Genomic DNA, 13,324 nt, shown 5'->3' with positions numbered 1-13,324 from the left:
GTTAGACTTGGCCCATACTGGCCTGATAGTGGACAGACAAGGATCCACCCTAATGAATGCCATGCAAATGAGTAGAAAATTAGTCCTTCCACTCAGTTGAATACACTTGCATAATCACCAGATTTCCAGTACAATGGGCAGGCTTGAGTTCAATGGGCTCAGTGATTAGAGGTGTCATTGCCCACTGTGACTGGAACAATTAGCCCACAATTATTTGTAAAAACCCAGGTGAACTCAATACTGCTGGATATGTACTGACCTAGGAGTACATCGTTCACATGCATTTTCAATCAATCATATCTAAAGTTGTGAACATCGCTGACTAATAATTTTTACATGACTACATTCATGATGAAGAAAGCTTTCAGCTCATACCACACTTGTAGGCAGAAATCTGATATTGCTGAAGATTCCAAATTACTTCTGGATTCCCAATTTGAACTGACCAGTGTTAAATGATAATTACTGCAGACAGTAATCACTTAATGACGTCTTGAGCTTGTATGAATCATCACCTGTGCAAAACACTCATCTCTGTATAACTTTGTACAAGCCTAGCCTAAACCAACAGGCCCCTTAGGTTTACCTGATATCAAATAATGGATACTAGTCATACTACTAAGGTTATCATGTCTTTAGCTGTTGGCTACTGACTATAAATGTATAGTTCATGAAGTTGATTTTTATTCAATGGTTTAGAAAAATTATAGCTGTGATATGATGAGCATGGAGCAATTGTGCAAGAACGTTGCAACAACGTTTCTAATGAATGACCTCATCGTTTCTGAGGAAAAGACAGCTTTGGACACTTGACTGTAACAAGTAGAAGGTCTTACCGGTACCCAGTGGTGTTTGTATTTTTGTACACACGTCAGGTTGTGTAGGGCTTGTTCAACAATGGGAGAAATCAGCTTTGTTACATTTTTGGTTTCAACAGGAGGCAAGAAAATAAAACAGACCCTTTTATAAACTGTCTTTTGTTGTCCTTGTGTTTGAATTTGCAGCTAAGACCAACAAGTAACGGTCATTCCAGGAACTTTGCTGTCTTGTTTGCTACTCTCTCCACAGGTTCAATTATTTTTTGTCTGAAAAGTTACTTTTGCTTAACCCCGAATGAATGAAGTATTGTTTTTGGCTTAGTAACTACTGCTACTGTTGCCGTCATATTGGCGTAACGGTTAAGCCCCCGTCACAAATAAGAAATTCAGCTCGGCCGACGTGTTGGCGAGCTTGAAATGTGCATTTTCGGCCGAAGTACGACCGCCGTTCTGTCGATTACGCGGGCTTCGGGCGATTTTTAGAAATCAAAGTTGATCCAAATATTGGCCTTATACCATGTTAGTCGATTCAGACTTCGTCCATGCCCAAGAGACGGTACCATCTCCTGGGGGTATTTTTAGTGTTCGACGGACGTCACCCGAGATTTTCATTGGAAAATACGGTCGACGCTCGGGCGAATTTGAAATTCGGCGAGCTTCGGGCGATCTACAAATTCGGCTGACGCTCGCATGAATTGTGACGCCGGCTTTTGGGGGTGTTTGGATCAAATCCCCTGACATGTCACCGATGTAATGCCCTTGGAAAAGACACTTGACACAACTTTCCCTCACTCCACCCAGGTGTAAAAATGGGTGCCTGACTTAAGTTGGGGTAGAAGGAGAGGGATGGGCTCTGTCTTAACGTGCCTTAGAAAGGTGAATAGCAACCCATGGCGTTGAAAGGGCTTTGGGGCTACCTTTGTCTTTTACTACTTCTGTGTGTGTGTTCGGTGATCGCCACTTCATGTACACGAAGGATGTACATCCACAAGACTGTCTGGGTCTGGGGGTTGCTATGGGTAAGGGGGTCAAAGCTGTCATCTTTGACTTGCTCTTACTACTCCAATTACAGTATCTATTTACCATACTGGGGGATATATAGGCAAGTGCAACTCAGCAAAAGTCGAACGGCCTGGAGACAATAAAATTTGGATAAAAGATTCCTTAGAACAAGTTACTTTTACGATTGTGAAGAAGAAGAAGAACTTTACTGCACGACAATTGTACATGGTACAAAGTATGGCAAGAATTCGTAAACATAATACAAAGTAGAAGTATAGAATAAAACTTAACTAATTACTAATACAATACAATAAGGGCTAGCATATATATTTGTATAGCATCCTAATTACTAATAAAATACAATAAGGGCTAGAGTACCTTTTTTATATAGCGTAACAGTTATTATGCAATGTCAAGGAAATAGGTTGCCACCCAGTGATAGATGCATTCTCAATAACCATGCAGTAAACATATCTCCATTAAAATACAATTTAGGGATCCACGAAGATTTGATAGTAAGAGAAAAAGCATATAAATTCTTGAGATTTAGTCCACCATTTTCAATTGAGTTGTATAATGTTTTCCTGCTTATTCTTTCAGGCCCATCATTCCAGATAAATGAGAAAAAAAATTCATTTCATATCGTTTAAAGAAAGATTTATCTGGAATTGGGAGAATCTGAAAGAGATGCGTAAATTGAGGGACTATGACAAATGCGTTAACGGGTGTCAATAGAACTGAAACATCTGTACACAGTATCACGTAAACAGTTTGCAATCAAATCACGAGTTCTTAGAAACCATTTGAAACTCGAATGCATTGATGTGTGCTCGTAGCTTTGAAGAATTTCTTTGACGTCATAATGTGTCTGCCAGCTGCAGAAAAACAAAATGCGCAGCACCTCATGCGCAGGCAGATCTCATGCCTCTTTCACAGTTATCCTTTTTAGACTGTGCGGCCATTGTCCACCAGACCGTCCAAATGTCCGAGCAAACACAGCCCGCCCGGCCCCCTCCCTCGGGCCCGGGCGGCGGCCAAACCCGCAGGCCGCTGCCCCGGCTACCTGCTGTCCATCAGGGTGGTCCCCGTGTGAGCGGTGACGGCCCTTCTGACATGCAACGGGGAGGGCAAGATTCGTCTTCAGACGCGTACAAAGAAGCCGAGAGAGTGTACTATACAATCAAGGACGAGGATCTCCCACCGTCTTTACGTGGGGCGGGGCTGCAGCAAGGTAAGCAGAAGGATGTAATAATGTACTTGATGATAGCGAGTTCCACTCTACAATAGTTTTAGGACAAAACAAATTTTGAAAAATCATGGGTGATAACTCTCACTGGTTCTTGAAGCATGACAAAATGATTTCATCAGGTTGGTAGAACATGTGATAGAGGATATTCTTTTGACACAACCAATGAATCTCACCTGCTGACGTTTCGGTGTCTACCAGACACCTTCTTCAGAGCTTCTGACTGGAGTACTGCTTCTCACCGCTATAAGTAGCCGGAGTAGGTGGCACTTTTGCGTCGAGAACACAAGCCCAATTGCGGCTAAGCTTGTGTCCCCCCTCGTCCCAGTTCATCACTGGTGTTGACTTACTCAACCGGACTAGACAGCCTCCTTAATCCACCGAATGCATCTGTTGTCCTCTCTGTCTACTACCCCACCGCCCTCCCAGTCTAGTCTATGACGCAGTTGTGAAGGCTGGCAGTTCCTTGTTCTTTTCTGAGCCAGCTAGCATTAGGTGCTTAGCCTTTGATAGGTCCAACACCCTTTTTGTACGCTCTCATTCAATATTGCCATCATCTTGACACGAGGTTAAAATGAGCTTTGCAATGACCAGAACCAAATAACTAATATTTGTACAGACCGTGCGTATCTGGGAGGAGCAGGCTTCATCCTTTCCCACCGCAGCTGCATGGCCGCCGGTATCGCCGTGCTGCTAAGCCTGGTCGCTGTGGGACTCACCCCTCTGACTCTCTTCATCAATAAAGAGGTAAAAAACTACAATTCCAACCGTTCTCTTTTATTAGACAGCATTTTCATTCTTTCTCGTGAATATCAAGATTTGTGAACCGTTTTCTGTAGTTTGTTTTATTTCAATTGTTTGGCATCCTCAACGATATTTAGGAAATATCTGATCTTACCATCACATTCAACGCCATGAAACGCGACCTTGTCAACATATCCCAACTGTCCATCACTGTTGACGCCCTGAAACGTGACTTGGACAACGAGAGGAACCGAACTGCTGCCTTCGAGCAGCGTCTTCATGAGATGAGCAAGAAGTCAGGCAAGTTGGAATGTCGTCAAAATTCTTTAACTCAAAGGACGAACTTTCGCTAATTTTGCTAAACAATTGTGATCATGTTTTTAAGTCTTTAACTGTACTTGTACTTCATCAGGGCCACTAGGACCTCATGGAGAGAAAGGGGCTGCGGGGCCAGCTGGCCCTGTGTCTGCCGGGCCACCGGGGCCTCCGGGAGAAAAGGGAGCCATGGGGTCAGCTGGCCCTGTGGGAAAGGACGGGTCACCTGGGCCTCCAGGAGAGAAGGGAGCAATGGGGCCAGCTGGCCCTATGTCTGCCGGGCCACCTGGACCTCCGGGAGAGAAGGGAGTCATCGGGCCAGCTGGCCCTGTGTCTGCCGGGCCACCCGGACCTCCGGGAGAAAGGGGAGCCATGGGGCCAGCTGGCCCTGTGTCTGCCGGGCCACCCGGACCTCCGGTAGAGAAGGGAGCCATGGGGCCAGCTGGTCCTGTGTCTGCCGGACCTCCCGGACCTCCGGGAGAAAAGGGAGTCATCAGGCCAGCTGGCCCTGTGTCTGCCGGGCCACCCGGACCTCCGGGAGAGAAGGGAGCAATAGGGCCAGCTGGCCCTGTGTCTGCCGGACCTCCGGGAGAAAAGGGAGCCATGGGGCCAGCTGGCCCTGTGTCTTTCGGGCCTCCGGGAGAAAAGGGAGCCACGGGGCCTGCTGGCCCTGTGTCTGCCGGACCTCCGGGAGAGAAGGGAGCCATGGGGCCAGCTGGCCCTGTGTCTGCCGGGCCACCTGGAGAAAAGGGAGCCATGGGGCCTGCTGGCCCTGTGTCTTTCGGGCCTCCGGGATCTCCGGGAGAAAAAGGAGTCACTGGGTCAGCTGGGCCTCCGGGAGAAAAGGGATCCATGGGGCCGGCTGGTCCTGTGGGAAAGGACGGGCCGCCCGGACCAGTTTGTCCCCGAGGGCTGATGAGACCCGTCGGGCCACCCGGTCCAACAGGGATGTCGAAGTGTCCAAAACCTACCGGACCGACTGAACATGCAGGTGAGGCACACATTCCGTCACGTGCCGAAAGTTCTTTGTTTAAATGTTAATTCCTTTACTTTCATTTATGCGACATGTTTTTATGTTTGTTGTAGTTGGTGTATTGATTCAACTGTAAGTCTGGAAGTCATGGAAGATAAGTACAGATGATGAAAAAATTATGCTAAGTCAGAAAATCAGTGAGTCTGCAAGGAGGTGATCTAATTTCCAATGGACGACAGAAAAACAGTGCGGGTATTGAGTCCTTCCAATAATTTTTCTTTTAATGCAAATCTTTCTTACAGCATCCTGTCCTGGTGGTTACACCATGTTCCGCGGAATCTGCTACAAGTTCTTTACCACCAAGAAGACCTTCAGCGATGCGGCCGCGACCTGTGGGGAAGACGGCGGCACCCTCGCCATGCCCCGAGACGCAGACACCAACGCCTTCCTGCTCTCCTTGCACAAGTCTGGGTCCTTTCGATGGGACCACTGGATCGGCCTGCACCGTCAGCGCAGTGAAGACAGCTTTGAGTGGGTGGACGGTTCCGCACTTGGTGACTACAACTCCTGGGCTCCGGGAAACCCGGTTAGCCGTGGTGATTGCGTTGTATACTCCGCATACATGAAAGGCAATTGGAGCAACTATGGATGTGGCTACAATCTTGACTTCATATGTCAAGTCGCTCCAGGTACGTCATGTGAACTTGGCATTTTTGGATATGGATTGATAAATTTTAGCACGCTCATTAAATCGCCATTGGTAACGATGTGAGACACATTGTTCGAATTACTGAAAGTGTTTATCTGTTCAGAAGGAGGATAAGCGGCAGGCCGGGGTGTCACCTCCACTGTTCATCGATTCTCTGCCATCCACTGTAAAACAACTCAAAGCTACAACTGGGCAGCTGCAGTACCACCGACGGGCGCTATGAAGCCGTTTGCGCTATGTTATCACGATCGAGCTTGTTGGACAAGAATCTAATACAGAAAAACGTGAATTCTGCCGCTTCGTTAAAGCAATTCTAGGAACAGAAAGTACGACTGTATCATTTCAGTTAAGCCTTAGTAATCGAGTAGAAGTCAGTAAACTCTTATTGATCGCGCAAAAGGGTTTTTCACCTTGACGCTTAAGGAATTATTAATAGTCACTGTTTATCTGTCCTATTATTTCCTTATTTTATTTATATATCATATGAGCTTGTTATTGGTATTTCTGGGAGTTTCGACTTGGCAAGAATTGGCTTTGAATGTATGCACTTGGATGGATTTTGAATCTGATATGAGGTTCAGATACATGACATGTAGAAAATTATGATGGTAACTAATCTTTGATTTGTAGTATTGGTTTTTAATCATATAGTAAATTTGATGTGTTTGAATCTGATCTGAAGTTAAGAAGCTGCATGAGGAAGAAAAGAAAATTCGGATAAGATGAAGATCTTGATAAGACGTGTGTAACTTATCTAATGGGCAAAATATTCTATAGATGCAGAGTAAGGCCAATGAAATATTTGTGAAAATATGTTTAAGGCCGTAGAAGCTATCAAATAAAGAAATTTGTCTGGTTGAAAGTTGTTGTTTGTGTGTAAGTGTATTATGCATTGTACTCGTTCAAACCTAAGCAATGCCTCTCTATTGTGGTATTTATTAACTTTCACTAAATGAACTATAATGATAAAGGAAAAATGGTGATGTATGCTAGTTATTAAACTGTATGGGCCGTTTATACAAAATATATTTCCCCAAAAGGATGCGTGTATACATTTTAGTGCAGAGACAACAACAACAAATCTGCTGACTAGTTTTTAATATGAAGTAATATTTCCATCTCACTATGTAGGGTTTCTAGGAAAAACATGTTGTTCTCCAACAGGTGTTTGTATAAATGACTTCAATAACTTTCTACCCGACAAACAAGTAAAAATACCTTTGTAGGCTGTTTTCGTTCGCAACATCCAAACTGATTACGTGTTCAGATAATTTGTCGCGATATGTGAAATATTTACTACCCGCTCACTGTGTAGTTCTTATATCTTGGTTTTCAATTTCGTGATGCAAGGCTCTAAATTTTACTTTGTGTCTGGAGCTACGCTGGAGTCAACAAGCGCCTTGCCAGGTGCAGGACGTGTTTTTGCTGTACGAAAACCTGACAAGTGGCATCATGTCGGGAGGGCAGCATCAGTCCCAGATTGGTGACACAGGTAAGGGTGCATTTTTGAAAAATATTGACAGCGTGTTATAGGGCAAGCTGTTTCTGGAAATAGTCTTTTAATAGGGGAAATGTTTGAAGCCTCTCAGTTAAAGGAGGGCACTGCGAGGATCTGTTATTTCTGATATGTCATCATGAGGCTGTTGTGTGGTGTTGAGCCAGCAGCGGTGTGCCGTGGATTTCTCCCTTTGACAATCGGATCACCTGCTGTTAGACTTGTGTTAAACACCGCAGAATATCCACAGACATTTGTGTAACAAATTGTGATTTATCTCCAGACACCACAGCCATGCAGGAGGCTCACACTTACTCCAATTGGCTTGAGTACGCCACTGCGAGTGGGCCGAACCATACGTACGACTCAGGCGCAGGTAAAACGTGTTCAGTTTTATGTCCCGGTCCTGTCTTGCTTTATAAATTATGATACATTCTAATAACCGGGTATTCTATTAGTAATCATAAATAATATATGATATATACAGTCAATCACCCAGTTTGCATCTCCGCAAATAACTGTAAGTTTCTGATTTTGCTAGGTGCCACAGCAAGGCAAGAGCCTAAGACTGCAACCATGCAGGAGGATCACACTTATTCCAACTGTCCTGAGGACACCGCTGCGAGTATGCCCAGCCCTGCGGACGACTCCAGCGCAGGTAACACGTTTTCTGTCCTGTGTCCCGTTTCTGTCTTGCCTTTGATTTATGCTAGTAATCGGGTATGGCATCAGTAAGCCTGTTTTATATTATGCGCATGCTCAACCACCCAGATAGCCTTTCCGCAAATGTCCGATTGTATGAAATGCTGTGATTTTTCCCCAGGAGCCACACCCATGCAGCGGCCTCAGACTGCTTTCCAGGCACGTGCCGACGCCGCTGCGCGTATACCCAACCCTATGTACGCTTCAGCATCAGGTACAACGTTTTCAGTCCCTATTTTTTCTTGCCTTGTCTGTTTTGGCCAATATATTACAACAATCGAGAGGTTGTGTAAACAGAGGCTACCCTTTTCTCAACTAGTGACAGAATTTCCATATGGCTTCATGACGCATTGTGATTGTATGTAATCAAACTAATGGAACGAATTAGAAACTGACAAAAAGTTCTCCTTCAAATAGCAGCCCGTGACGCGGCCACCGACAGCAGGGCTCCACCCATGCAGGAGCATCAGACTGATTTCCGGGCACGTGCCGACGCCGCTGCGCGTATACCCAACCCTATGTACGCCTCAGCATCAGGTACAACGTTTTCAGTCCCTATTTTTTCTTGCCTTGTCTGTTTTGGCCAATATATCCCAACCAGCGAGAGATTGTGTAAACAGAGGCTACCCTTTTCTGTGACAAATTTTCATATGACTTCATGCATGGCGCATTGTGACTGTATGTTCTCATTCAAGGAAATCGACGGAGTTAGAAACTGACTCTCTCTCTCTCTCTCTCTCTCTCTCTCTCTCTCTCTCTCTCTCTCTCCCTCTCTCTCTCTCTCTCACCCTCTCTCTCTCGTAAAACGCTTTCAGTCCCCACGTTTTTTGGCCCTTGCAGTCAGCCTTTGTCGAAGATTTTACCCTGAAGAAAGCGTTCTGACTACTTTACAGACCTCAGTGTGCGTATTTTGAGTTCGTGACATTATGTGGTATGCTTAGATATAGTTGAGTCAGATCCGATGGTTTATATCGAACTTTAAAGGGACTGTGCATACTAAATGTGATACCCATCGACGGTGTTTTCGAACTTGAGACTTTTCCCCCTTTGTTTAGCCTGACTAAATCGCGCTCCTAGCGGCCGGCCCGGCGGTTATCCGCCTTCTCCGGTAAAAGGCAAATCAACCCCAGCCAGCCAGAGATTGTTTGAACAAGGGTTTAAATTTGCTTGACTAGTGCCAAATTTTCCTATAACTACGTACTTGGCGCACTGTGATTATGACTGTCCTCACTCAACATCATTGAAAGATTTAGAATCTGAGAAAGATATTTTCTCTTAAACAGCAGCCCGTAACGCGGCCACCGACAAGAAGGCTGAATGTGTCGGTAGAGGCAGGAAGCTGTGGCAAATCTCGATCCCGGTGTTCGTCGTGGCCATCGCTGTGCTATTTTCATATTTTGCAGGTGAGCTTTCTTTCTATTAAAAGAATATGACAATATGATAGTACTGGAAAGTCCCTGTTGTCTTGTTCATTGTTTAACCATCGTGATTTTCCTGTTTGTTGTTGCAGTAAGATTCCCTCTCACCAGCGAGATTGAAACGCTGCGAGCGCGTGTAAACGAGCTGGAACGTAAGTAGTTCTAATATCACAGAATATCAACATTATATCTAATAGAGGATGTTGGAATCTGTAGACTGATATCGTTATTCCTTCTAAAATATAGTACGTTATCTAGTTTTTGCCAGCATTTTTAAATTTTTTTTATCAACTAGAAGCACGATGCACAAATACATGAAGATAGTGGCACAGCACTCACCTACAATAACTCACATTACAGGTCAACAGAAAAGCTATATAAGATTAGACAAAGACAAACTTCAGCGGATTAAAAATAACTAGAATTAGATCAAAGTGATGTGATTAACAGAGTGATATTCAAAGTAATTAAAGTACAACAATAAACACAGCTACGCTACCCTTCAACCAACCCATAGAAAGGACTTTGAATCATCTATGAAGATTTGTGTCCTAAGCATGATTTCGAACCTATATGGTATCGTAGGAGATCCTCTCGGAAGAACCTGTAGAATTAAATTGTCTATCCAAGCAATTAACGAATTTCTTGTGATATCATGGGCGGATGAGGCCTTATATGGGAAGGCTGAATTTGTCTATTCAGGAGACAAGGTGGGACTCTCTGGGCCTCCCGGGCCACCTGGGCCTCCTGGATCTCCTACAGAAAAGGGGGCCATGGGGCCAGCTGGTCCCGTATCTGCCGGGCCTCCTGGGCCTCCTGGAGAAAAGGGAACCATGGGGCCAGCTGGTCCTGTGTCTGCCGGGCCTCCTGGGCCTCCTGGAGAAAAGGGAACCATGGGGCCAGCTGGTCCTGTGTCTGCCGGGCCTCCTGGGCCTCCTGCAGAAAAGGGAACCATGGGGTCAGCTGGTCCTGTGTCTGCCGGGCCTCCTGGGCCTCCGGGAGAAAAGGGGGCCACGGGGCCAGCTGGACCTGTGTCTGCCGGGCCTCCTGGGCCTCCGGGAGGAAAGGGAGCCACGTGGCCAGCTGGACCTGTGTCTGCCGGGCCTCCTGGGCCTCCGGGAGAGAAGGGGGCCACGGGGCCAGGGGGTCCTGTGTCTTTCGGGCCTCCTGGGCCCCCAGGAAAAAAAGGGGCAATGGGGCCAGCTTGCCCTGTGTATGCCGGACCTCCGGGAGAGAAGGGAGCCATGGGGCCAGCTGGTATTGTGGGGAAGGACGGGCCGCCCGGACCAGTTGGGCCCCGAGGGAATATGAGACCCATCGGGCCGCCCGGTCCAACAGGGATGCCCAAGTGCCCAAAACCTACCGGACCGACTGAACATGCAGGTGAGGCACACATTCCGTCACGTGCCGAAAGTTGTTTGTTTAGATGTTTATTCCTTTACTTTCATTTATGCGACATGTTTTTTTATGTTTGTTGTAGTTGGTGTATGGATTCAACTGTAAGTCTGTAAGTCATCGAGGATAAGCACAGATGAGAAAATCAGTGAGTCTGCAAGGAGGTGATCTAATTTTCAATGGACGACAGAAAAACAGTGCGGATATTGAGTCCTTCCAAGAATTTTTCTTTTAATGCAAATCTTTCTTACAGCGTCCTGTCCAGGTGGTTACACCATGTTCCGCGGAATCTGCTACAAGTTCTTTACCACCAAGAAGACCTTCAGCGATGCGACCGCGACCTGTGGGGAAGACGGCGGCACCCTCGCCATGCCCCGAGACGCTGACACCAACGCCTTCCTGCTCTCCTTGCACAAGTCTGGGTCCTTTCGATGGGACCATTGGATCGGCCTGCACCGTCAGCGCAGTGAAGACAGCTTTGAGTGGGTGGACGGTTCCGCACTTGGTGACTACAACTCCTGGACTCCGCGAAACCCGGTTAGCCATGGTGATTGCGTTGTATACTCCGCATACATGAAAGGCAATTGGAGCAACTTTGGATGTGGCTACAAGCTTGACTTCATCTGTCAAGTCACTCCAGGTACGTCATGTGAACCTGCCTTTTTTGGATATGGATTGATAAATTTCAGCACGCTCATTAAGTCGCCATTGGTAACGATAACGATTTGATACACATTGTTCGAATTACTGAAAGTGTTTATCTGTTCAGCAGGAGGATAAGCGGCAGGCCGGGGTGTCACCTCCACTATTCATCGGGTCTCTGCCATCCACTGTAAAACAATTCACAGCTAAAGCTGGGCAGCTGCAGTACCACCGACGGGCGCTAGGAAGCCGTTTGCGCTATGCTATCACGATCGAGCTTGTTGGACAAGAATCTAATACAGAAAAAACGTGGATTTAAGGGCAATTCTGCCGCTTCGTTGAAGCAATTCTAGGAACAGAAAGTACGACTGTATCATTTCAGTAAAGCCTTAGTAATCGAGTAGAAGTCAGTGAACTCTTATTGATCGAGCAAAAGGGTTTTTCACCTTGACGCTTAAGGAATTATTAATAGTCACTGTTTAACTGTCCTATTATTTCCTTATTTTATTTATATATCATATGAGCTTGTAATTGGTATTTGTGGGAGTTTCGACTTGGCAAGAATTGGCCTAAATGTATGCACTTGGATGGATTTTGAGACTGATATGAGGTTCAGATGCATGACATGTAGAGAATTATAATGGTAACTAATCTTTGATTTGTAGTAGTGGGTTCCAATCATGTAGTAAATTTGATGTGTTTGAATCTGATCTGAAGTTAAGAAGCTGCATGAGGAAGAAAAGAAAATTCGGATAAGATGAAGATTTGGTCAAGACGTGTGTAACTTATCTAGTGATCAAAATATTCTATAAAGCCAATGAAAGATTTGTGAAAAAAAGTTTAATGTCCTTTGTAGCTAATAAAGAAATTTGTTTGGTTGAAAGTTTTTGTGCCTTTACTTTTTACACTTTATTGTGTAAGTGTACTATACATTGTAGTATATAGTAGAGTGGATTCATTCCTCAAGCTAACCGACATCTTTACACACCGCAGTCGTCCCTCAGTAAGAAAGCCGCATAGTTCCTGTGTAGAACTTTTATTCAGTCTAGTACCACGACCGGTTTCGCGTGACAGCTTCTTCAAGTGTACTGACTAAATCTATGTACTATGCATTGTACTCATTAAAACCTAAGCAATGCCTCTCTATTTTTATCATCAATTCGTTCGCTGGAATACTGCTGTGTGCAGTATTGCCAGGTTCTGCCGGTAGTCACTACCAGTTATAGCTACCTGGCCCGCTTACGTTATGCAATGTCTGCATCGCTTGTTTAAAAAAAAAAAATTGGATATATTTTTTAATACGGTACATTTAATTAAATATCTACCAGCAAACATTCGTTCTTACAAATCACAATTTACTACACAATTTTTTCCAGTCAACACAGATACAAGATTATACAGATTTTTAAAGGAAAAATAGTGATGTATGCTAGTTATTAATTGTATGGGCCGTTTATACAAAATATATTTCCCCAAAAGGATGCGTGTATACATTTTAGTGCAGAGACAACAACAACAAATCTGCTGACTAGTTTTTAATATGAAGTAATATTTCCATCTCACTATGTAGGGTTTCTAGGAAAAACATGTTGTTCTCCAACAGGTGTTTGTATAAATGACTTCAATAACTTTCTACCCGACAAACAAGAAAAAATTCCTTTGTAGGCTGTGTTCGTTTGCAACATCCAAACTGATTACGTGTTCAGATAATTTGTAGCGATGTGTGAAATATTTATTACCCGCTCACTGTGTAGTTCTTGCATCTTGGTTTTCAATTTCGTGATGTAAGGCTCTAAATTTTACTTTGTGTCTGGAGCTACGCTGGAGTCAACAGGCGCCTTGCCAGGTGCAGGACGTGTTTTTGC

General features: G+C 45.0%; 2 protein-coding genes across 2 annotated transcripts; both read left to right on the top strand.

The window, feature by feature from the left end:
• The first annotated feature begins 2,801 nt into the window (after positions 1-2,801).
• Positions 2,802-10,733, top strand: LOC136434578 (collagen alpha-1(I) chain-like). The gene is made up of 14 exons (XM_066427456.1): positions 2,802-3,051; positions 3,686-3,813; positions 3,948-4,110; positions 4,223-4,630; positions 4,718-5,116; positions 5,401-5,787; positions 7,586-7,678; positions 7,844-7,960; positions 8,126-8,218; positions 8,422-8,541; positions 9,288-9,407; positions 9,515-9,574; positions 10,125-10,380; positions 10,430-10,733. Exons 1-14 carry the CDS (start codon positions 2,802-2,804, stop codon positions 10,731-10,733), a joined length of 2,898 nt encoding a protein of 965 aa, XP_066283553.1.
• A 3-nt stretch (positions 10,734-10,736) lies between these two features.
• Positions 10,737-12,303, top strand: LOC136434357 (lactose-binding lectin l-2-like). Its single transcript, XM_066427142.1, has 3 exons — positions 10,737-10,805; positions 11,071-11,457; positions 11,587-12,303. Exons 1-3 carry the CDS (start codon positions 10,763-10,765, stop codon positions 11,595-11,597), a joined length of 441 nt encoding a protein of 146 aa, XP_066283239.1. The 5' UTR covers positions 10,737-10,762; the 3' UTR covers positions 11,598-12,303.
• The last annotated feature ends 1,021 nt before the right edge of the window (positions 12,304-13,324 follow it).

Source organism: Branchiostoma lanceolatum, chromosome 5 (genome assembly GCF_035083965.1).
Source record: "Branchiostoma lanceolatum isolate klBraLanc5 chromosome 5, klBraLanc5.hap2, whole genome shotgun sequence".
In the NCBI taxonomy this organism is placed as follows: Eukaryota; Metazoa; Chordata; class Leptocardii; order Amphioxiformes; family Branchiostomatidae; genus Branchiostoma; species Branchiostoma lanceolatum.
Note: the sequence above shows the minus strand (reverse complement) of the source record. Positions and strands in the feature narration are given on the sequence as shown.